The sequence below is a fragment of the Pogona vitticeps genome, chromosome 6 (genome assembly GCF_051106095.1).
Source record: "Pogona vitticeps strain Pit_001003342236 chromosome 6, PviZW2.1, whole genome shotgun sequence".
Lineage (NCBI taxonomy): Eukaryota > Metazoa > Chordata > Lepidosauria > Squamata > Agamidae > Pogona > Pogona vitticeps.
This window is the reverse complement of record NC_135788.1, coordinates 51,327,907-51,354,199: the sequence shown is the minus strand read 5'-3', so window position 1 is coordinate 51,354,199 and position 26,293 is coordinate 51,327,907. Positions and strand designations below refer to the sequence as shown.

At 41.0% G+C, this 26,293-nt stretch overlaps 1 protein-coding gene across 4 annotated transcripts in view; it reads right to left on the bottom strand.

The window, feature by feature from the left end:
• TMEM108 (transmembrane protein 108) overlaps positions 1-26,293 on the bottom strand; it is a 329,648-nt gene that overhangs the window by 7,064 nt on the left and 296,291 nt on the right. For 2 of the 4 annotated variants that reach the window (XM_020804595.3, XM_073003504.2), the window contains exon 3: positions 7,506-8,648. In XM_020804595.3, the coding sequence (XP_020660254.3) occupies positions 7,506-8,648 (1,143 nt within the window). Of the gene's footprint in view, positions 1-7,505; positions 8,649-9,015; positions 9,084-18,117; positions 18,282-26,293 lie in introns of those variants that run through there. The other 2 variants (XM_020804596.3, XM_078377361.1) reach the window with 2 other exon arrangements.

Here is a 26,293-nt window from a genome sequence, read left to right as displayed (position 1 = left end):
TGATGTCAGTTCTCTTACAGTGGTATGAAGGGTGCTAGAGGATTTTGGCATTCAATTTATTTCAGTAGGAAATAATAAAACATGTATTCAGTTCTCCCACTTAAACTAAAAAGACTGGATTATCCTTTTGACTATTGACTCTGGTCAATAGCAGGGCTGAGTCTATCTCTGTGATCCCTAAGTTAAACTGTGAGATCATCTAGCTTATTTTGCTAAGCAGAGAATTCAAGCTGGAGGTACTCATAAAAGCACCACTCAATAATGACTAGTATCGTGCCTTAGAAGTTTTTTGGAATGATGTGCAGAAAGTGACTCTTAGTCCTCTGAATGAAATGGCCAAGGATCTTCCTGCACCAGTGTTGGGGTACTGATTAAATTGAATGGTGATCTGCAGGATGACATAGTAGAATAAAAACAGTAGCAGGCATTTGTCCTTTCCCCACTACTATTGATTCTGCTTGATAATACAGAAAAAAGGCTTGCACCTGCTGCTTCCACAGGAAAGTGTTGATGTGATATGGGGAAGAAGAGAAGATAAGTGTAAACAGCTGCTTCCATGTTTTATGGAGATAACAAGCAATCCATGCCAACTTGACATCAGCAAAGCCCATAAACTCTACATCTTTGTTGGAACCAAAATAAATATTGTTGTCTTTATGAGCTGAACCAACATGTGCTCTTAACAACAAACATGCCAATTAGGTCAAACATACTTTGATTCAGTGAAAGACACAGCATGCCATGGTTTCAATTCTAGGCTCATCTAGTAAGGATTATAAAGTGAGTTGTGTATGTGGCTGCTAAAAGCTAGGAGTTCAATTCCCCATTCTGCCTCCTGAAGACAAACAAGCCTTTGTAGGGTTGGGCAAACTGCACAGTCTCAGAACAGCCCCAGTAGATGACAGTGGCAAACCTCTGGCTACTTTCTATCAAAAATACCTTGGAAAGAGTCACCATAAGTCAGAACTGATTGACAGCATGCTGTTGTTGTTATTATTATTGAGCAAAACTGGGTCTTTCAAGTTAAAAATCTTTGGCCTGCACTATAAATAGAATAAAGAAAAAGCACAGGTTTGGGCACTGAGCAATGTACTATGTTGAAGCCTTAATGTAATGAACATCTTCAACTACAGCCCTTGTGGGAGTCATGAAAAGTACATCAGTTGCAAAGATGATGGATGTAAAGAACACCAGGTTAGATTCTTTTAATGAATGTGATTCAAAATAGGATACGTTGGGAGGTTAGGGAGACTGAAAACCAGTTGTAACTTGATTGATTATTAATATATTGACAGAAGTACCCAGCTTCCCATGGATAACAAACTCCTTAGTCCACCTCCCTCCGTAGTCCACCCTCCCGAAACACATCTGGTGTTCTTTCCTTTTCACTCACTTACCTAGATGCACTTTCTGTTCCCTCAGCTATGTAGTTTAATTCTCCTCTTATTCATTCAGACTAGTGCTCTGTTTCCCACAAAACTAATGCTCTTTCTCTCCCCCTACTCACCCACTTGGGTGACCCCTCTCCATTTTTCTTATTTACACTGTCCTTCTTTCTCACATCATCTGCTTCATTCTCACTGATCTCTCTCTCTCTCTCTCTCTCTCTCTCTCTCTCTCTCTCTCTCTCTCTCCCCCCCCCCTTAGTGGTGGCTTAGCTTTTCCTTCCGTTCACTCTTCTCTTTGCTTCCACTGCTATTTATGCCACACTAAAAACTTTAGGAAACCTGGAGAGGGAAGCAGACCATGATATTTTCCTTGCTCTGCCTCTGACTCAGTGGCCCTCTGGAGAAAGGAATATACCAGCCCAACCATAGTTCATTGTCTGATGAAAAAACAGATCTGCTAGCTCATGACTGACAATGTTTTAACTTCCAACTGCACAGTCCTTATGATGCATGCCAAGTTTTAGTCGTCTATGTTACCACAGTGCTGGTGTAAACAAACACCCATTTGTACACTCACATTTATTAATGTAGAATGAGTTAACAATAAAAGCAGGAGTTCTTGAGCTCAAGAAGCATCATAAGAATGTCATAAAATTATCATCCCCCCCCCCCCCCCCGATTCAAGGCTTCATGAAGAACTAACTAGAATTATGGCATGACAAAAACGCTGATCCTGGAATTACTGAGCCAATTCTGTGGTCTAAGACCTGAATGCCATTTAGTACTTCTCAACTGAACAGTTAAGAGCTTCCTTTAGGGAAATGGGGAACACATGCCACAGAGTTTCTCTCTACTTCACAGGGCACTAGCCAAAACTGCACAGATTATGGACACTTCCTTAGGCTGAAAAAGCACAGCGAGTATGGAAGAAAAAAAAATTCTGCTATTTGAATAATCCTGCACTTGGTATCAATCACAATATTTTCCTTCTGGTGGGAAGATCAACCACAATTCCCTTCAAGTGGAAAATATGGGCACTATAACCCTGTGATCAAATTAGAGAATGTCCACTGTTATTTTTCCTCAGTTTTTAAAAGATACATAAGGACCGATGCACAATAGGTAGAGAAGGACAAATAAGATGACAAGGGAAACAATGTAATTCAGTGCGATAATACAGAAAACACGATAAATTCAGTCCAAACTATGAAAATTTAAAGGACCTCCAATTGGTAAAATGGCTTGTTACTATACCTTGTGAGGCAGGGCAGAAGGACAGAAACATAGTAACTAACTGAGATACTTTGTTTTGCACTCATAAAATGCAAGGATGCTTTCACGAGGCATTTTTGCCTTTAGCACCATAAGAGTGCACCTCAAGCTGTGTCGGAGCTGACAGGAGGGAACAACCGCAGGAGTGGAGGTCTCTGCAGGCTGAACAGTCCAATATTGCCCCATGTCCCCAGGAAGTTATTCCCCTGCTTTTTGTGAGAATGCACAAATGTCTTTCCTTCCCTTGCCAAGCAGAAAAACATTATAAAACAAATCACTACCAAACTCTTGACTTAGGTTCTATGTCTGGTTTATTGGATTAGATTTTGGTTATCTTTGTTTTATTGCTGTTGATCTGCTGTGACACTGGATTTCTTATTGATTGTAAACTGCTCAGAGCAATGTCTAGCAATAATTGGGTGGCATGTAAGTATATGGAATAAATAAATTAATTTGGCTGTGGAATGTTCTGCCCCAAGAAGCTAGGTTGGCTCCCTCCTTCCTGTTCTTCCAATGGCGGGTGAAAACCTTTCTTATTAAAAGGGCTTTTAAATGATTTGGACATGTGGGGTTTTAGGAATACTGCAGTTATTGAACTGAGATATTTAAATATGTTTTTAGAACATTTTAATGACTGTTTTTAATATTGTTAACAGATTGTTTTTAATACTATATTTTATGATGTTTTGAATGGTGATGATTTGTGTTGTTTTAATTGATTTGTAAGCCATCCAGAGTCCCATCTAGGGAGAAAAGCAGCATGTGAATGATAGATAGATTGATTGAATGAATGGATGGATTTAATTTAATTTTTAAAAAATATTATTAAAATTGTATAGAAATGAACCTGCAATTGTCATTTAATCATGAAAAGGCTGAAGGTTGCATCTATATTTGGATCCTGAAGGTGGCAGCAATTTCCTTTCTACATCAACCATTTGTCGAATGATCTGCAGTGGAAAACTAGTATGGATGATTTGGTTCTGACAAAAAGGAAGCTGTGCAAACTGGCTTTCAGGAAAACACAGCAGTTAACACAGCACAAGGCAGCTACAACTGGTGTATCCCTCAGGGAGACTGGATTATTTATCTCACATTATAATGACAAGACAAGTGATTTGTTCGGGTGAGTATTTGTGCCATACCCAGACTATAACGCCTGCCTTTTACTTCAAAGCTCATGAAAAAACAGTGTGCCAAGTAAGCAATCAAAGATTATATGACAATGACAGGATCGATGAGTTATTATTATCCTGACATGACATAATGAATTCCACCTTCCTTATGGAGCAAGTGTTTCCAAAAGTGGGAAAGAACGGTAGATTTCAAGAGAATAAGACTTTCAGGGCAAGAGAACAGAACAGTTCAACAACAGATCTGAGAAATGTGAATCATACTATAAAGACTGCTGAAGACTCCATCCCCTAGAATTATTATCAACAAAGTCTTAGATCCAATACTAAAACAAAGAAATGCAATTTTGCATGGCTGCCTGTGAGCTACAAAGTAAGCTAAAGAGCCTACATTTCATGTCCTCGGGATTTTTTTTGCCACTAAGAATTCCTGTCAAAAAAAAGAAGAAAAGAAAATAGTAATTTTACCAGCCACATAAAAGCCAAAAACAAGTAGAGTTTATTGCCCAAATCTAGCAATCTATGGTATGCATGTGTATATTATATGTGTGTGAGAGAGGAAGGATGGGGAAGAGAGAATAATAATAATAATCTCAGAACTGCAGAGCTGGAAGGGATGCTATGGACCATCGAGTCCAGATCCTGTCAACAAGGCACAGTGAGGAATCATATTCCCAACTTCCGTCTCCACAGCTAGGAGGAGCTCTGATGTGACAACAGTACTCTGGATCAAGCAGCATTTTTACTGAACCAAGTACAGTATAATGTATGCATTTGTGCTGTAGAAATTTGTTGGGGATGCTCATCGTTCTTTGTTTTTTACTGAAACCTACAACCTGTATGGCTGGAATATAAAGAATATGCCTCCTACAACATCAACTGAGTAATAGTTTGAGTTGTTTCTGAGATAGCATTCTGTATCCACAAGATGGCTCTAAGAGCATGCACATCTCCAAAAGTTTGACTATGCAATTTCCTTACAGTACCTCCTCTGAATGCTGAAATTCATCCATTTCTGGGGTTGTTTTGGGTCATGGCATCACCTACAAAAACATTACAGAGATGCCCCATTCTGATAAAATCTCTTCATGTCATAAGATCATAGCATAAGAAGAGTCCTGCTGGACCATGTATATGAAACAGTTTCATAAACTTGTGGAATTGTCATGACATTCTACCAAGGGTAAATGCTTTCACAGCAATGAAAATGTTACGGTCTTATCCCTCAGTGTCAAACTTTGGGTCACAACCAGGCATTGTTATTTGGTCTTCTAGACCACTGGTTCTTAACCTTGGGTTACTCAGGAGTTTTGGACTGCAACTCCCAGAAGCCTTCACCACCAGCTGTCCTGACTGGGGTTTCTGGGAGTTGCAGTTCAAAAGCATCCGAGTAACAAAGGTTAAGAACCACTGTTCTAGACTGAGTGTTTGTCCCTACAAATGTCCAGACTGCAAGTCCCATCATTCCTCACCATTGTGTATACTAGCCAGGGCTGCTAAGAACTGAAATTGCACTTTTCTGCATGCAAAGCATGTGCTCAGCCACTTTAGTTCCTTCCTACTATGTAGTTCTATGTAGAACTACTATCTGTAGTTCATTCCTACTATTGGACTTTGCTGTCAAATATGTAGCCTAGAGTTCTAGTCCCAGACAGTTTAATTATTTGGCTTTATTAGCCAGACAGGCTAACTTCCATAAATGGATTCCAGTCTATGTAATGTAAATGATTCACATCTGAAGACTCAGTACTAGAAACCCATTTGCCTCCTCGTCTTCCTCTTCTAGTATGGACTGTAATTTTACAACCTGGAATGCAATGTTTGAATGCTGTTCTGGCAAAGGAGAAAGGGTTAATAGACAGTGGCCTTTTTTTAGGGAGGTAGCTTTCCCCCCTCCAGATTAGCCTGGTTAACGAATCTGCATGCTTTTTTATTTGCTTGTTTAATGCAAAGCATGCTAATCATCTTGGTGCAGAAGAACTGAAATCACAGTGTTCCATGTTTCTCTACAATCAAATCCCTTAATCTCTCCTGATGGACCAAGTCTGGCTATAATTAACTCCAGTGAAGTAATATCCATCAGTAGAAGAGAAAATTAATTATACCAGACACTGTTTTCAAAACCATTAGGAAAAAGCAACTGAGCTACTATTCTCCCTTGTTACTCTATGTGATGGAGACTAAAGACAATGTTGAAAGTGGAAAATCAGAGGCAGCGTGTTCAGGAGCTTATTTTCTTAATGATGATTTCAGAATTTCCAGACCAGCCATGGCTACTCATGAACAAATCCTGCAGCTAGGTAAGACTGCAGCAGTGCTACGCATCCACCTGAATTTCAAAATAGCAGCAAAAGCTGGAAAAGATCTATGATACACCTGGAAGAGGTATCATATGGACACAAGCCAGCAAGGGGCCAAAGACACAACCACTGTTGCCCAGAACAAATATGGGAGAAAGCAGCACATGCTAGCCTTATAATTGTAATTTGCCACCAACTTCTAAAAGCTATGCTATTGTTTGGAACTGCTATTAACCAACAACACCTGCACCTTCAAGGATGGTGTTAACTGGGCAGAAGAGAACTACAGTGGGGTCTTGACTTAAGAACGGCCCGAGTTAAGAACATTTTGACTTAAGAACCACTCTCATAGGAAAATATTGACTTGACTTACATACTTAGATTTGAGTTAAGAACTGAAAAAAAACCACGTGGGAGGCAGGGAAAGTGCAAAATGTGAAGTTTCAGTTAACTGTTGGCCAGTGAAAAGGGTGCCTGTCTGCTTCCTCACTCCTCCCAGCGTTTAGAGAGTGGATTGGGAGACAGTCTTCAGACTGCCTGGTACTGAACTGCCTGGACTGTATTTTCCCTGCCTTCCCTGAACCTTTCTTGACCTAAGAAAAAAAGAAACAAACTATCCCCCTCTAGTGGTCAAAGGCAGAATAGCAGCTTCCCATTAGTTTCTATGGATGGAAAAGAGCAGATACGGATCAAATGGTTTTCAATGCATTCCTATGGGAAATGCAGATTTGACCTGAGAACTTTTTGACTTGAGAACCGCCTTCCAATACGGATTAAGTTCTCAAGTCAAGACCCCACTGTAGTAACTCATAAACAGCAGTGATCGTTAGCAAACCTAGTGATGCAGGAATAGTGTCAGATGACTGTTAGCAGATTTAAAAATGAGACTAATAAAAAGAGTTCAAGTGTTAACTACTAAGAGTTGTACATTTTCCCTGGCTGATAGTTATCTTAATCTTTTCATTATGTGTATATAATCCATGCAGTGTCTTTACACATCTGCAAACAAGCCACAGAGACTCCCTGTTCTGTTAAACCTCTACAGTACATGTCTATGTATACAGAATTATTCTTTGTGCTAATCTTGTTTATTACTTCAGTGACATATTGCACAGCAGATTACCAAACTGTGGATTGTCTTTCTCATTTTTTACGCATTTCTCCCATTTTAAAGTGGGCAACAGAGAGAAGCAGCAGCTGCTGGTTCATATGTCACAACAACTCATGGTTTATATAAGTCACAATTCATACCCATTAGTTCAGATTGTGATTTGTGGTTGGTTAAGAAAGCAGAACTTTTTAGCAGAGGCAGGTTTGCAAATTACAACAAAGCACATGAGTTGCTGTACTGGGCAAATGCAGTCACAATATACCTCAGTAATGTTTTTCCCTTAAAAAGACATTTAACTTACAGCATGAAGATATCGGTACACTGATGGCCAAGATGATCCATGCTATATCCACTTTGCTGAGACAAATGGTTGTTCTGTGCTGGGGTTTGTCCCCTTCTGTGACATGAGAAATGTTCCCTGGCATACCAGGCTTCCGGGTTCCAGCAGGCACAAGTCTGTTTAGGAAGTTTCCTGTTGCTGTGGAAGGGGAACTTGACATCCACGTGGATGGCTCTGTAGAGGGCGCACTGCTTGGCAAGTTGCCATTATGCCACAAAGGATACAGTGTAGCTGATGTTCCATGATTAGAGCTTCCTGTTGTATGCAAAGAGGAAGCATTGACATTTGTTCCAGTTTCACCAGAATGAACAAATGTTGTTGTTGTTGTTGTTGTTGTTGTTGCTGTTGCTGCTACTGTCCCAGGGCTAGAAAAAAAGGGTACCTGGTTTATACTCTGGTTTGAGATGCCCCAAGAATTATTTTTGCTCAGGATTTCCCATATGCCATGCTGTGGGGTTTTGAAAGGCACTGTCCCTATTTCTGGAGCAGCTGATGGGCCAGTCACTGGGGTAACAAGATTGGTTTCTTGCTTAACCAGTTCTGATAAGCCCTCTTTCTCTCCTTTGTTAAGACCTTCCAAGGCATCACTGTAGAAGGAAGCCACAGAATCTGGTGTGGTTATCAATACCGTGTTATTAGGACTGCTGTGGGCTGTAGTTTGAGGTTGAAGTGGATGACTTGGAGACCAGTTCCTTGTGGTAGCAGAGGAATGCAGTTCTGTCTTTAGATGAGGCTCTGTAAAATCTGTGGAATTTCCATGGACAATCTGAACCATTTTCCCTTTTGCGCGAATCTTTCCAGGAAACAAAGCACTCTGGTTATATAAGTGATACGGTTCTTTGTTGCCAATAGGATAGCTGCTGGTTCTTTTCTTCTGGCCAACTGACGAAGCAAAAGTCTCCACCGAACTAGTAGAATAAAAGTTTGCACGAGTTACTGTAGGTAAAGTTTTGGCTGTGTGATGGCCTTTATATCCAGGAGTTGTCCCCATTGCTGAAATATTACTACTGTCTGTCAGGAGGCCCCAAGATGATGCCAAACTCGGAGACAGCACCTGAACAGCAAATATTAATTCTTCTGTCACTGCCAAGATCAGTAGAATACCTGGAAGAAAACAAACAAAAGATATATAAAACCACAGAATGTCAGAACTGAACCAAAGGTAGGGAATTTACTTAAACATCACCCCCAAAGAGGGCAAGAACAGGTACATGCATATATGGCTTGTACAAATGTTAATTAGTATGTACAGATGCATACGTAGGAATAATTATCATGCAGCTATGGCATTCCTGATGTTGCTGGACTACAGTTCCCCATAACATCTCTACAACTAGGTACACTGGATACAGCTGACAAAAGTTGTAGTCCAACATTATCTGGAGTATCACAATTGCTCATCTCTGCTTTAAACAGAAATGTAATAAATTTCACTGTAGTGGAGGAGATTGTAATCAGGTGGCTGGAATACCTGCTCAGTCTGCTGCTGTTCAGACGCTAATCCCTGATGAGCAACTGTGGAGTCCAGTGGCTCCTGCACTGAAATAAAATCATTTGTATACAAGATCAATTGTACTCAGTATGTCTGTGGGAAACACAGGAATTGATATGGAGCCTAGAGAATCGCAATCTGGATTTAAAAACAGAAATATAGGCCACTAGGGAGGAAAACTTTGGCCCTCCAGGTGTTTAGATTATAATACCCACAACTCCTTACCACTGGCCCCACTGTACAGGGCTGAGAGATGCTGCAGGCAAAAATATGCAGGAGATCAAAAATTCTCCACCCTGGTGTAGGCACAGCACAGGCGATTCTGAAACTACTTTTTATATAACACAGGTTTCCACCTCTCACTTATATTTATTCCTTGCTAAAGAAAAGGAGTGTGGCAGTTTGAGGGTAAAGCTTTATTAATTTCATATTATTGTATCTCATCTTTCTCTCTCCAGGCAGCTCAGGAAAATGTAGCTGGAGTTAACCTATTTTATCCCAAAGATAAAGTGGTATGTGTGTGTATGAGAGAATTGGGGGGGGGGGAGAAGAGAGCCATGAGGGGGAGAGACGGAAGCACAGTCAGCAGGCTTCATTGTGAAGGGATTTGAACCACTTCAAGAAATTTGTTGTGCAGAAAACATGCATACTTTTCTATGAGGAAATATCAATTTTATTTATAGAGGATGATGATGATGGCAAATGGGATTCAGGTGTGCAGTGATTTTTCTGCCTCCCAGTATTTTTAACCCAGAGTTTCATTAATAAGGAAACTAAATAACATGAATTCTTGTCATGCTTGTAAAAATATATTCAATATCCTATGGTTACAACTTTCTTTTGGATTTTTGTAAGTAATACAGCTATGCTTAAGCACATGGACTCTGTAACTGTAGAAAACCACTTGAACACCAAGCTTTGAAAAATTAACTTTTGTGAACTACAATTCCCTGAATCCTTTCTTGGTATTGTAGTCCAAAAATAACTTCCATACAGCCTGACTCATTGGAAGAAGGTTTGTTTGGTTGTGCACCAAAGCACACTGTGGAGCCCAGACCATAATAAATGCCTGTAGAATAAAGTGGCTACTGAGAGTGCAGAACTCAGTTGTGGCACTTCCTCCTCCAGTCTGTAGTGTAAAAGTGACAGTGAAAAGAAAACAGAGTTAAATGGAGTACAAGGAATATTGTTAGTTAATGTACATCCAGATGGTTCAAATAAATGAGATGCGTCATGCATGACAGTGGAAGGCAAAAGGCAAGCAAACCATACGGTCAAGCTAGAGGGAAAATTCCTTCACAGTGAGGCAATCGTTTTACCATCTGAGCATGAAAGCAAAATATATCTGCTGAACCTCCTCCAACCAGAAGGTACTGAGTTCTTTAGCCCATCCATACCAAGCCAAACAGCATCCTGTTCATTGCGATCAGTGGCATGTCAGAGAAAGGAAAAATGATTTCCAAAATCACAGACAAAATGTTTACTTCTTGAACCTAACACCACATTACTTTGTAGCGTATGTTTGCTGCAGAGGATACTGGATACTTTAGTGCAGGCTTTTCCAACCTGGTACCTTCTCAATGTGCTAGAATATGACTCCCCAAATCCCCAGCACAGAGATGAATAAAACTATAGTTCCACATCTCCAGAGGGTGCTGCACTGGGAAAGTGTTTCTGCAGAAGTACTGTATATGGCATTGTATGTCAAGGTCCTTTAAGGACACATTTCTTTTCAGAGCACTGGTTTATTACAATGTTAACAGTGTCGCCATTGTTATGAAGGCTAACAGTGGCAGCTATCCAATCCTATGTCACAGACGGAACTTGGGTTTAAAAAAATCAGTCCCTGTCTACATTATTTAAAGAAAAGTTGTTCAATGCACAGCAAAGGTGGGATATTTAAAATAACCAGTGAACTCAACAACATCATCTGAATACTTCTTTTTAAAAGTTCTTTTGCTTCTATATCTATATAGGTTGGATGCAGATTGATTAAAAGTAGATCCATTGAAACCAGCCATGCCCAATTTAAGTCCTTATTTATTTATTTATTTATTTATTTATTTATTTATTGGACTTATATACCGCCCCATAGCGCTTCAAGCACTCTCCGGGCGGTTTACAATTTTTAATTATACAGGCTACACATTGCCCCCCCAGCAAGCTGGGTACTCATTTTACCGACCTCGGAAGGATGGAAGGCTGAGTCAACCTTGAGCCGGCTACCTGGGATTTGAACCCCAGGTCGTGAGCACAGTTTTAGCTGCAGTACAGCGTTTTAACCACTGCGCCACGAGGCTTCTTATGGTGGCTTTATACACGCCTTCCATTATTCTATGTTTTTAGCAGGTGTACTCTGTAGATGAGTTAATCTTGATCCATCTCATACATATATTTGGATGGATGTGCTTGCAAACAAATTAGGTGACTGACTGAACTCCTTCTCGAATATGAAACTAAATTAACAGGAAATAACTCTCTGATGTGGTGGAACATGCCTTAGTTACAACCCAGACACAATACTACCGTATAACACACTCTATATGGAGCTGCCTTAGAAAACTGTTTGGAAACTCCAGATGATCAAAAATGCTGCAGCCAGACTTCCAACCTGAGCTGGTTTTGAGGAGCATATCCCTTGTTAGAACACCCCTCTGACAATAATCCTAGTTATGACCAACAAAGCCTTATTCTACATGAGACTTTGTCTCCCCCCCCCCCACGAGCTCTCACAGGTTTTAATTTCTTCTGCAGGAATTCTCTTGGTTGCCTCACCCTTATATGCACATCTGGTGAGGACAGAAGAAAAGGCCTTGTCAGTGGCTGTTAAGCTGTTCCTTTCCCCGTTGCCCTTCTACTGTCAGGCAAAGACCTATTCAGTGAGATTTACCTCAAAGGATTTACCTGTGCTGAATATTGCAGAATTCATTAAATTTCAACAGTTGGGGATTGTATTCTGCTATGATTTGCCAACTGAGGGAAGCAAAATGGGTCTGCACTCTTTTATGCCTTCCACGTTCCTGGCTATACTTGCAGAACCTGAATGTTTCTGAAATGTTTCACTGGCCAGCAAGTCTATACAAAACTCCTCCAACATGCATTAGGTTTTGGAACCAATCAAGTAGTCAGTGTTACCATAAAGTTGCTTTTTAAAAACTATATAACTTGGCGTGATCTTCATGCTGATTGTGAGTTCAGAGAAGTACAATTTCCAAGATCTTATGTGGATGGATAAGACCTCAGTCATCATCTCTTGGGCAGATAAACTGTGGCTCTCCAGATGTTGTTGAACTGCAACTCCCTCTGCTTCTTATCACCAACTATGCAGGCTGGGGCTGTTGGGAGTTGCAGTCCAACAGCATATGGAGAAAAGCCCACCCGCCTCTGATTTAAACTAAGCTGACTGTGCATAGCATTAACTAGTAACATACTGTATATATTGAACCCCATGTATGGATTAAAAGGATTGCTGTGGAGCACATACATAGAGTACCTACAGGTTAATGTTTTGTGGCCCAGGCAGCAGCTTTATCTGTATACAGATGCCAGACCACATGTGGGTTGGTACATGAAGAACTTTTAAAAATGACATAGATGTCTGAAGCTCCTACACAATGACAGCTTTTGTGGGCAGGTGCTGGAAGTAGACAGCATTAAGTGTAGATCAAATATCTGTGTTACACAAGACCTTGTGACTAGACTGGAATCATCCAATTATTCAGTTCATATCATCAGGTTGGTTTTCCAGGCAGAGATTTTTAAGTAGGCTATCAAAGTGTCTAACTCTAACACTCAATAAAATAAAAGAGGTGACTCTTACCAATTTTGGTAGACTTCGGACTAAATCTGAATCACACAAGCCACAGTGGATCTTAAAAGATTGCTTATATAGGCATTTTTCATGGTGAATAATTATGTACAGAGTTCAGTCTAATATTCTAAAGCCGAGAATCTCCCCTCTCCCAACACATCACTATGTGCCTTCTGAGCTCTCAGATGTGGTGGCAGGATAAACACAGCCACCTTGATCAGTAGGGCTTGAAAAAACATTTCTGCTTCAGAAAGAAGGTATTTTCCATGTGTTTCTATGCTCAGATCTGCTGATCAAACCACAGTCTTTGTTTAGCTCCCTTCGACTAAGAAAGCAAAGCTAGATATCTGGAGGCTCTAACAAAAATTAAACAAACAAAGAAAAAACAACCCAAACCGTTTATCAGGGAAGCACAATATACGCAGATCCCATGGTTCCCTAACAGAATGTTTCCCAATCTAGTGCTCTTCACATGCACAGGACTACAACAACCACTATCCACAGTCAGTGTACTCATACTGTGGCTCCGCATGGTGAAAGCTACAGTCACCCAACACATCTGAAAGGTGTCAAGGTGAGGAATGTTATTCTACCATGCCTAAGAAAACTGATGGTGAAACTTTTGCCTGTAACAAGGAATTTTAAAAAAAAATCTCCATGAGACTGCAATTCTACATCCAGTTATCTGGGAGTAAATTCAAAGGAACTTGAATGTGAGGAAACCTTCACGGATTGCCACCTTCATGGACTGCTGCCTTGTTGTGGTGAAGGGGCTTGAGTAATTCAGAGAAGCTATGGGCTATGCCGTGCAGGGACACCCAAGACGGACAGGTCATAGTGGAGAGTTCCAACTAAACGCAATCCACCTGGAGCAGGAACTGGCAAGCCACTCCAGTATCTTTGCCCAGAAAACTCCATGGACAGAAAAAAAAGGCTAAAAGATATGATGCTGGAAGATGAGCCCTTCAGGTCAGAAGGTGTCCAACATGCTACTGAGGAAGAGTGGAGGACAAATACAAATAGCTCCAGAGCTAATGAAGTGGTTGGGCCAAAGTTGAAAAGACGCGAAGTGAAAGGAAAATCCGATGTTGCAAAGAAAAATACTGCATAGGAACCTGGAATGTAAGATCTATGAACCTTGGTAAGCTGGATGTGGTCAAATGGGAGATGGCAAGAATAAACATTGACATCCTGGGCGTTGGTGAACTAAAATGGACGGAATGGGTGATTTCAATTCAAACAATTATCATATCTACTATTGTGGGCAAGAATCCCATAGAAGAAATGGAGTAGCCCTCATAGTCAACAAAAGAGTGGGAAAAGCTCTACTGGGATACAATCGCAAAAATGACAGAATGATTTCAATACAAATCCGAGGCAGACCTTTCAACATCACAGTAATTCATGTTTATGCACCAACCACTGATGCTGAAGAGGCTGAAACTGACCAATTCTGTGAAGACTTACAACACCTAGAACTGCTACCAAAGAAAGATGTTCTTCTCATTATAGGGGACTGGAATGCTAAAGTAGGCAGTCAAGAGATAAAAGGAACAACAGGAAAGTTTGGCCTTGGAGTTCAAAATGAAGCAGGGCAAAGGCTCATAGAGTTTTGTTAAGAGAACAAGCTGGTCATCACAAACACTCTTTTCCAACAACACAAGAGGCAACTCTACACATGGACGTCACCAGATGGGCAATACCGAAATCAGACTGATTATGTTCTCTGCAGCCAAAGATGGAGAAACAAAAACAAGACCTGGAACCGATTGTGGCTCTGATCATCATCTTCTTATAGCAAAATTCAAGCTTAAACTGAAGAACATAGGAGAAACCACTGGGTTAGTCAGGTATAATCTAAACCAAATCCCTTATGAATACACAGTGGAAGTGAAGAACAGATTTAAGGAACTAGATTTGGTGGACAGAGTGCCTGAAGAACTATGGTTGGAGGCTTGTAACATTGTACAGGAGGCAGCAACAAAAACCATCCCAAAGAAAAGGAAAGGCAAGAAAGCAAAGTGGCTGTTCAATTAGGCCTTACAAATAGAAAAGGGAAGGGAAACAAAATGCAAGGGAGATAGGGAAATTCCAAAGAATAGCAAGGAGAGACAAGAGGGCCTTCTTAAACAAACAGTGCAAAGAAATAGAGGAAAATAATAGAAAGGGAAAAACCAGAGATCTGTCCAAGAAAATTGGAGATATTAAAGGAATTTATTTTGTGCAAAGATGGACATGATAAAGGACAAAAATGGTAGGGACCTAACAGAAGCAGAAGACATCAAAAAGAGGTGGCAAAAATACACAGAGGAATTATACCAGAAAGATCTGGATGTCCCGGACAACCTAGATAGTGTGGTTGCTGACCTTGAGCCAGACATCCTGGAGTGAAGTCAAGTGGGCCTTAGAAAGCATGGCTAACAACAAGGCCAGTGGAGGTGATGGCATTCCAGTGAAACTATTTAAAATCTTAAAAGATGACACTGTTAAAGTGATACACTCAATAAGTCATCAAGTTTGGAAAACTCAGCAGTGGCCAGAGGATTGGAAAAGATCAGTCTACATCCCAATCCCAAAGAAGGGCACTGCCAAAGAATGCTCCAACTACCGTACAATTGCACTCATTTCACATGCTAGCAAGGTTATGCTCAAAATCTTACAAGGTAGGCTTGAGCAGTATGTGGACCAAGAACTCCCAGAAGTACAAGCTGGATTTCGAAGGGGCAGAGGAACTAGAGACCAAATTGCTAATATGTGCTGGATTATGGAGAAAACCAGAGAGTTCCAGAAAAACATCTACTTCTGCTTCATTGACTAGCAAAAGCCTTTGACTGTGTGGACCACAGCAAACTATGGCAAGCTCTTAAAGAAATGGGAGTGCCTAGCCACCTTATCTATCTCCTGAGAAATCTATATGTGGGACAGGAAGCACCAGTTAGAACTGGATATGGAACAAATGATTGGTTCAAAATTGGGAAAGGAGTACAACAAGGCTGTATATTGTCTTCCTGCTTATTTAACTTATATGCAGAATACATCATGTGAAAGGCTGGACTGGAGGAATCCCAAGCCAGAATTAAGATTGCTGGAAGAAATATCAACAACCTCAGATATGCAGACAATACCACTCTGATGGCAGAAAGTGAGTAAGAATTAAAGAACGTCTTAATGAGGGTGAAAGAGGAGAGCGCAAAAAATGGTCTGAAGCTCAACATCCAAAAAACTACGATCATGGCCACTGGTCCCATCACTTCCTAGCAAATAGAAGGGGACGATATGGAGGTAGTGACAGATTTTACTTTCTTGGTCCCCATGATCACTGCAGATGGTGACAGCAGGCACGAAATTAAAAGATGCCTGCTTCTTGGGAGGAAAGTGATGACAAACCTCAACAGCATCTTAAAAAGCAGAGACATCACCTGGTTGTCCAGATTCCCTGGAAAAGACCCTGAAGTTGGGAAAGTGTGAAGGCAAGAGGAAAAGGGAATGATAGAAGATGAGATGTTTGGACAGTGTCATTGAAGCTACAAACATGAATTTAACCAAACTCCGGGAGGCAGTGGATGACAGGAGGGCCTGGTGCGTCTGGTCCATGGGGTCAGGAAGAGTCAGACACTACTTAAGGACTAAACAACAACAGCAAACCTTAGTTTACAGGATTGAATTGGGAAAATACTAAGTGTGGTATTATGTAATCCATTTTAAATGTAAATAGTGTTTGCAAGAGATTAGCATGGGACATCTTCTGCCTTTGTAAAAGCCTATTACAGTATAATTGTAATCTCAGGACCCATTCATATGATGGTTTCTGAGGCAGTTAATAGCATATGGTGGGAATTTACCACCAGTTATTTATGTGGGGAGCCGTTCTTCAGAAACGGACTACATGTGAATATCATCTTGCATATTTCAGAATGTAAGGAGGAGGCTCCCAATGTGGTAAATGTGGTTATTTTCCAGAAAGGGGGGAGATTACTGTCTGCATGTGGCAAAAAGTTGATGAAATGATCCACTGAGGAATTCCACCTTCACAGAAGTAAGCCTATAAGAAGCCACCGGATAATAAGGAAGCAGAATTTGGAAGCACCAATTTTTAAAACATAAACGGCATCTACCATAAACATATTTCCCCTCCCATCTGCTTGTGTTACTTTATTTCCATGCAATAAGTGCTTCAGCTAAAACACAAAAGATGAATTTCTGGGGAAAATGACGTAGAACAACATTTCTACAAAGGATTTGGTGAATGATTTCCTGGACTAGTAAATGTACCAGCAATAAAGTAGGTTGAGTTCTTTACAAGCTGTTTATCTTCTGAGGTTGAGGGTACCCTATGTCATTCCATAAGGTGGTTCTTTTGTTCCACAGCAGATCCTTCTCTTTCTCTTAGTGTATGGGACTGAAGGTGGGGTGTCCCTGTTTTAAGGGCTGCAGTTTAGGAGGTTAACCTTTGTAACTCAAAGGCTGTAATTAGGCAGTGGGGAGACATGCTGAACTTCTGAACAAACATGACAAAGCCCATGACAGACAAATAGGTATACTAGAAGGTGAGAAGACTCACAAAACGCACTTTACTCCTAGAGTAAGAATATACATCACAGCATGCACATCTTTTTCCATCAGAAGTCTTAGAAATAAGGCGATCTCCAAAATCTGTGCAATTAAAACAAAAAGCCCCAAGCTTAGCCATAATCAGCTCTCCACCAGAGGTGTTAAGAGCCTGATAAAACCACCCTCCATTCCAGCACTTTAACCATTTAAACCTCTACAGGAGCCTCCAGCCCTGTTGTAAAGATCCATTTCCATTCAAGGATTTGGGAGAGACGGTCCATAAATTAAGAAGCGCCCTTTGCATTTCAGACACCCAAACTGTAAGGAACAATAGAGAATCCCAATCGAACATTACCGTGAAGAGGCAACCCAGGCATCGCCTTCGCCCGCCTCCCCCCCCCCGGCATTCATTCTGAGATGAAAGAAAGCAAGACTGTGGGAAGAACGGATGCTTTCGAAACGCCCATTGATGGCAATCCAGCCGGACAGCTGAATAACAGACCCTTCTCGAACGATCACGGGATCCATCTGTAATGAATGGACGGCTCGTGGAGCAAATGGAGGGATGGGGGTGTGTGCCCCCAAAAGGTTGTGGGGGGCCCGCTTCTGCCGCCATGGGCACGAGCTAGGGAAGAAAAAAAGGGGGGGGGGAGGAATTGGAAGCGGAATAAGGAGGGGATGACTCAGCTCTGACTGACCTCGGTAAATAACGTACTCACCTGAAAATATCATTTGGACTTGTCGGCAGACATGCTCACCTCATCTGGCGGGCGGCAGCGGGGGCGGGGGGGCTCATAGCTTAACGTGTTCAAGGAGCTCGCTCGCCCGGCGACTCCCGCGCAGGAGAGTTTGCTCGCTAATAGCGCGGGGCTCTCTTTGGAGCAGGCAGGCAGGCAGGCAAGCAGGCAGGCAAGCCGACGACGGGCACAGGCGGCGACTACTACGCAGGCGTGCCTTGCCTGCGTCCCCGCTTCTTTGTGCAAGGCAGCTTTCGCAGAGCGGGCTTAGCAAGCGAGCTCTTGAGCCCTTCTTTCTGGCTCCCCCGCGGAGCTGCTTTGCATTCCAGCCCCCCCCCCCCGGTTTTTGTTTTCCCCTCCCCGCCCGAACCACGCTTGGGGCCGAGGCAGCCTCCTTCCTCCTCAGCGGCTCTGTTCAGAGGCGCGATCCCTGGCTGGCAAAGAAAGCCTCAGCTTCTCCACGCTGGCCCTTCATTTTTAAAAAATTTCCCAAACAGATTGCTGACAGTTTGGCTTCACAGGGAGCTGGGCTTTCTAAACGAAAAGTATCTTTCTGTATCAGTCTTCTAGAACTGTGAAGGGAAAGGGAAACGGCACCGTTTCTTTGCCTCTCATTCAGGGGAATTTTCATTCCTGAAAGTGCTCCCACATCTCACAACACTTTCCTCTTGGGAAAATGTTCCAACACCGCGTTCTGACGGCTGCACAGTATCGCAGAGCACTGCTGAAAAATGTGTGGACCACCAGGCTCTGTCAGACTACTGATCTCATAATTCCCGCCATTAGCTACACTGGTTAGGCCTGCTATGAGCTGCCCTCTTAACTTCTAGAGGCCCATACTTTCCCCAGCTTGTCTTATTTATTTATTTATTTATTTGATTTATATCCCGCTCATCTGGTAAATCTATACCACTCTGAGCGGCTAGAGTAGGAGGTGAGGATTTATTTTAGCCTTTTAGATGTTGTTCAACTCAAAGTCCCATTACAGTATCCCTTACTACTGGCCAGCCTGCTGCTGGTGGAAACTGGTGCCCAACGCCCAATAACATCTGGAACACTGGATGGATGGGTTGCCCAGCTTTGTCTCAAAGAACCTTACTCCCACTGGTGATGTGGTTCTTAGAAAAGAGTAATAATAATTGCAGCAGAACAACTGTTTCCTTCTGAGACAGTTATTTGGTTAATTATCTGGATGAAATGAAAGCCTCGATCATTTTTCATTAGCCTTGATGACGTAAGAACGGCCTTACTGACAAAACTTGCTAAAGTTTCTAGGAGCTGTAGTCAAAAATATCTAGAGATACAAACGTTTCCCTCCTCTGTGTCTGAATTAAGATTAGAGAGTCAGGATCAAACTATAACTCTGCTTCAGCCTTGAAACTCACTCAACACCAATTAGTAAATCCAGCAGACTTTCCTTATAGAGCTGTTGTAAGTGGAACATGGGGAGAACTACGCTGTCTTGAGCTCCTTAAAAGAGAAGTAGGATAAAATTAAGTTGATAATTAGATGCTGACAGCATAATCAGAGAAGGAGCTTCAGATAAGCAATGTCCACTGTAGCTTTGCAGTGCAATCATATGCATGTATATTTAGACAGAGAAATAAGTCTCACAGAATTCAGTGAAGCTCATTCTCACACAAGTGTATAGGATAGCACCTCTTCCCATTTAATTAGAAATAAGGTCAATGAACTTAAAAGGACTTACTATTGTATTTACTACATATAGGCATACATATAGGGCTACATATTTACTATACATAAAGGACTATGCTGCTAATTTATTTAAAGGGCATAATCCAAGGAAAGGTTAGCTGCACTCTACCCTATTAATTTCTTAAATCTCTAAAAGATTATTCCTAATATTTAATGATGTAGGCAATCTATTGTGGTAGCAACCAAGTAGTATGCTTTTTCTTCTAATCTGATAAAATTAAAGCAGGATACACAGCATTTCCTCCAAACTGGCTATAGCACTGGGAGGGAGATGGAGACAAACTGAGGGCTGGTGACTTGTCAAAACAATGGACTTCAAATATGGCATGAGAGAGAAAGTGGGAGATTTCCTTCTGAGACAGTTATTTGGCTAATTATCTGGATGAAACCAAAGCTTCAGTCATTTTTCATTAGCCTTAATAACATAAGGACAGTATTCTCCTCCCACCTCATTATAAAATTAAACTGTCTGGATTGGTGGGGTGAAGGAAAGAGGATAGTATACAATATTTCCTCTTTGAATGCAAGTTCCAGGGACAGAGTTCATGTCCTTCCATGCACTGAAAATTTTGCTCTGAGGTCAACACATGGCAGACACAGGTAGGCTGTTAAACTGCTTCACTTTTATTAGAAACACAGAGCAGCTGAGCTATCTTGGAGCACTGTAGGGCAGCTCATATAACCTTCCAGCCACTCCAATATACACTATCAAAGACAGAACTAGGCAGAGTCACTCCCAGTGGGATTAAAACACATCAAGCCAGAAACAGAGGGATTATCTAAACTGCTCCATTCTGTACACCCAAAAATCCAATGGAAGTCTTCTGGACATGTCAGGGTGTCTAGGCTCTCGGTTGCATAACTAGTCTCTGTACATGATTGCACAGAGGAAAGCCTGGTATGCAACAAACAGCCTGGAAAACAGTTCACATCACTTGTGTGGTTGTCATTATACAATCACGTAAGCCAATAATTCTAGCCATGGGGAGATCCAGGCTTATTAACAGTTCGTCGTCCTTTAGTCGTGTCCGACTCTTCGTGACCCCACGGACCAGAGCACGCCAGGCCCTCCTATCTTCCACCGCCTCCCGGAGTTCTGTCAATTTCATGTTGGTTGCTTTGCAGACACTGTCCAGCCATCTCATCCTCTGTCGTCCCCTTCTCCTCTTGCCATCACACTTTCCTAACATCAAGGTCTTTTCCAAGGAGTCTTCTCTTCTCATGAGATGGCCAAAGTACTGGAGCTTCAGCTTCAGGATTAACAGTTAGAACCATTTAAAGCAGTGGGAGTTCTATTAGTCACAACTAATTTAGGTTTCACTATTTTCAATGGAGCTACTCAAAAGTATGATTGAGTCTGGATGCAGCATATGCCATATAGGGAAATGAAATGAAGAATATGATCCCTCAAGGATCATGTCTTCATTGTAATTTTCCACCCATGTATAGCAGCAGCAACAACAACAATAGCAAAGCCTTCCTCAAATTGGTGGTCTCTGAATAATTTGGGACTACAGCTGCTGGCATTCCTTACCCTTCGCCATGCTAGTTGGGAGGCAAGAAGTGAAGCCCGAAGTATCTGGATGTCACCAAGTTAGAGGAGGCTGGTTACTTGGTAAGTGTCATAAGGGTGCCACCCAGCTGGAGCAACAAGTGGTAAGAAATAGTAGGAAATACCAAAAGTTCATTGCTGGCTTACTAGATGATATAAAAGAAGCTTCTACCTTTCAACCTTAGGGGGCTTTCCTATCCATTATGGAGGTAACAGCTTAAGCCACAGCATTGTTGTTGATGCTGTCTCTTTATTAGTAATATTTATATCCTGCTTTTCCTCAACTGAACTCAACATGGCATACATATCTCTCTTCCTCCCCAGTTGTGTCCACTCAACAACCTATGAACTAGATCAAGGTGAGAGGCGAGGTTGATTGATGGTCACCCAGTGAGTTTCATGGCTCAGTGGGGACTAGAAACCATACCTCCAAGTCCCAGGCTAACTCTTTACCACTCTACCACTCTGCTCTTGCTTGCAAGTAAGGATTTCTGAAGCCATATGTATGAAGTGCTTCAAATGTTCCTAAAGTGGTCTCCTAATGCTAAGTATAATGATGGTACTATAAAATATGAGAAATTGGATAATTGCTGCAATGCAGATAGTCAGGAGTAAATATTACATTTGCTGGAGATCATTCAGAAAAAAAGACAGACATGCAGAAAAACAGACAGACAGACAGAAGGAGCACAGAATGATGTACATGAATCTTTCCTAGATCTTCTTTGTTGAACTAATGACTGCCCTTTCTAGTTTTCTACTCTATATGCAATTGTTTTCCAGCCATTACTTGGCAGCATTTCAGTTGACAGAATGCTGTTGCCAGGGGAGATAAACATGTAGCTGTTTCCCTCCCTCCCTCCCTCCCTCCCTCCCTCCCTCCCTTTCTTTCTTTCTTTCTTTCTTTCTTTCTTTCTTTCTTTCTTTCTTTCTTTCTTTCTTTCTTTCTTTCTTTCTTTCTTTCTTTCTTTCTTTCTTTCTTTCTTTCTTTCTTTCTTTCTTTCTTTCTTTCTTTCTCTCTCTCTCTCTCTCTCTCTCTCTCTCTCTTTAGCAGATAGACTTGCCATTGCTATTTACCTGGCTGTGTGACCTTTGGTTGCTGAGAGTTTCACTGGTAATGTTCAAAGGCACTTTGGAGGGATTTGGATAGCGCTGAAAATGGCTCTCTGGCACAGCTAACACAAGATCAGAGATTCTATCTTTGTCACAAAGACCGGTATCAAACTACAGTGATAGCAGGTTGAGCAAGGAAAACAGAAGACTACATCACTCTTCACTGCAGAATCCTTACCACTTCTTGACTGTTTACGGAGCTTGAAACTAACAGATTACAGGCAGCAATTGGTATTTTAGGTCATGGTGGCATAATAAAGTGACATTTCAAAATTGATATCTGGAACAGGAATGAAGTCATATGGGTACAATGAATAATATTTTCTACTTACATTTAAACATTTAAAGGACATTTATTTATTTTTAAAGGCATTTTGACAAGGTTTTTCAAGTTTTATGCTACTCGCTTATCACGCATCTTACTCTCATATCATAAGTCACCCCACAAAAGTGATGGAGGTTAATGGAAAAAGTAATAAGCAAGGCAACAAATCATGTTACAAGTTTCTGAAACAGGTAATGATGAAAATGAGAATGAGTTACAGGAACTAATTATTTTGAAAAAGTAACATTCCAAACTCTGGGCAACCAATATATAAAATCTGAGGTCGCCAGCATGTTGCCCACATGTTATGGGTAGCCCCATAGCTGTTTTTCAGTACCAGTCCCCCTCACTCATTGTCAAAATCCAGTGTCAAATCACCGTGCCCTTTTAATACAAGCAAGTGTTCCCCCCCCCCCAATTTGCCAATGAAATTTGATAGCACAATTTCAAGGAGCACTGTTTGTGTGTTTGCCCCTGTGGCCATGGCTTGTCTCAGGAGGTGAAACTGATCCATGGACCAGCCAAAATTGTCTGCCCATATATTACAACATGGTGAGCTGAAGCCCATATTTTCCTTCCAAGAAGGTACTGGTTTCTTGCTTCCCCCTTCTTTTTATATTCCCCTTTGTACTTTCCTAGATGTTTGGATAGCTCACTAAGGTGGAATGCCTTGCTACAGAACCAAGGTCTAGTTCTGGAAGAAGTCAATTTGTGCGGCCTTGAGTAAACTGCATAGTCCCCAGAGCACCCCTGGAAGAAGGGAATGGTAAACTACTCCTGAGTATTTTATACCTAAAGAACCTTGAGAAGAATCTCTCTAAGTTGGAATCAATTTGATGGCACACAATTTATTTATTTATTTATTTATTTATTTATTTATTTATTTATTTATTTATTTATTTATTATGATTATGATTATGATTATAATATGCACTTTTCTGTACAATTATGAACTTGAAAGTAAGATAAGGCAGCAACCTGAAATATATTTACGTACTTGATTGCTAATTCTGTCAAAACCAATAGAGCTTAGTTCAGACAAAATAAAGTTCAATACTAATACAGTACCTCAATTCTGAAGTGAGTTTTCACCAAGTTAACACTAAGTCCCTCTGATTAACTGAGATATAGGCCTCTGGTTCTCTAACAATATTGTCTCTAGTGTTACCTGGCAGGGATTTCCATGTGTACAATCTCCTTGATAGCAATGCAACCTGGGGCAACATTCCAATTTGGCAAGGGTCTCAGGGGCCACCCTGCAATAGTTTGGAGGACCAAGGACACAGGAGAGAGCCAAAATAAAGTATAATGCAATTTGAGGCAGGTCTTCTTGTGAGTAAGCCCCAGAGTAATAGCTACCCAGACTGTAAATAGAACCGAGTTCCATGCTACATTTTCCTGGGTCACATACCAGAGATAAGGCCTAAAGCTGCAGAATTAACTATACTTCCAGAATTGCCAAATGTATCTACATATACCTTTGGAGGGCTTTTGTACTTTAAAAAATGTATTTCAAAGGCATAAATTTAACAGGGGAGGTTGACTGTTGCAGCATTCATTTATAGAGCAGAGAAGGTACAAAGGCAACCATTTGAAAAGGAACTGGATAATCTGTCCTTTAGGAGCAAGTGCTGCTAATACATGGGTGATCAAATGGCATTTTCTGAATGCCAAGTGAATGCTCTTAGGATCATACTTAATCCTCATTCCTCTTCCCCCAACATAAAGAGGGTAGCACAATTTGCAATGTTCATATAGATTTTTACTTTCCTCTAAATCAGATACTGAAATAGATAAAGGATTGCAGAGCTGATGCAGTAAATCGTGAGCTTTTAAGTTGAGCGAACTCACAGAGAAGGTTGGACTCATCCTCTGCTAATGAGGGTGAAAGCTCCTGGCATTTTAACAAGGAACATTTATAGTCCATTACTTAATTAATTAAATTTTATAGCTGAGGTGAGAGCTGAAAATATTGAAAGAATATCTGAGATCCTTCCTCTGTTGATTCCACATAGCAGATAAACTAGAAATCCCAGACTCAATATGCAATAAGAAATCTAATATAATAAAGGTTGTGATTTATTTGACATTATACATTATTTTGGCTGGTAGTTTACGTTTCCAGTGAGAAATGAATTCTCTTCTTGTAATTTGTTTTTAACTGTTGTTCACTAATATGGTTCATTTCCTTTACACATCAGGGTGCTGTTTGTGAATATTACCTAGCAGGCCCATGCTAAGGGCAGAGTCTAGCCAAACATAAACACATTTGATTCTACCAGATTTCTTCACATATTTAAATCAACCTGACTGTAACCTCTATAATGTAAACATGCCTAACTTTCTCCACAAGATTTTAGATGCTTTATGTTTCATTAAAAATTTCTCTGCTTTCCCTCAAAAAGGCCATTATACTCTGATTTACCACAATAACATGTAGAATATATATCACAGCCATCTTTCTCACTGAACAATTGCTCAATGAAATTAAAACCACATGTTAGATATAAAATAAATGATTAAATTCATAATGAATAAATTAAATTGTTTCTATCTCTGAAACTGTAATTTTTCTTCTTTTTAGTTGTGGGGGAAGCTGGGGCCTGCATGCATCCCACAGGCCACATGCTCACAATTATAGATCTGGAGTAACTGACAACCGTGGAATGACTGGCAGAGAACCCATCCATTTGGACCTGGATAGAGACTGGCTGGGGAAATGAGAAGGGGAGGGAAATACAGTTTGTTGGTGAAGATGAAAGACTAGGGGTTGAGGAAGAGAGCTGAGAATAGACTGCTGAGAGATAAGTTGTGTTTAAACTGAAGGGAAGGCATTTTCCATAGTTTAGTACACTGATCTGTAGTTGAATACTGTTCACCTAATATAGGTGATGTTATGGTAAAGAAGATGAAGAGGGTGATGTAAGATATAATCTGTATAAAAGCATAGAACTACGAATAACAAAATAAAATTAGTTTCCATTTATCAACTACGCCTATCACCTGATAACTACCACAGGAAGTATATGAGTAAAAAACTTAATTGACCACAACAGACCTTATACGTTGGTAATACTGAGACCTGTATAAAGATACTGATGGCAGCATAAACTCAGACCAAAGAGGGCATGAAATGTTGGCGACTCTGTTGTATGAAAGTGGTGACTCTGTTGTAAAACAGCAGCCAATTTGGAAAGGAAGGAGATTATGGGAGAGGAAGGGTGCCAAAGACAGGGATGGCAATCTTTCCCTGCTAGCCATGCTGATGAGGCTGATGTTTGGCTCTTGAGGTCCAAGAGTTTCCCACCTCTGCCCCTGGAGATTCAAAGGGTTGGTGTGCTATAGTGGCCAGAGTATTGGACTCGTGGGAAGGAGACATATCTCATCCCTGAGGTATTGGTGCATGCCCACTGTTAATGCTAAGCCTAACCTATTTCAATAGCTTAAAAGCA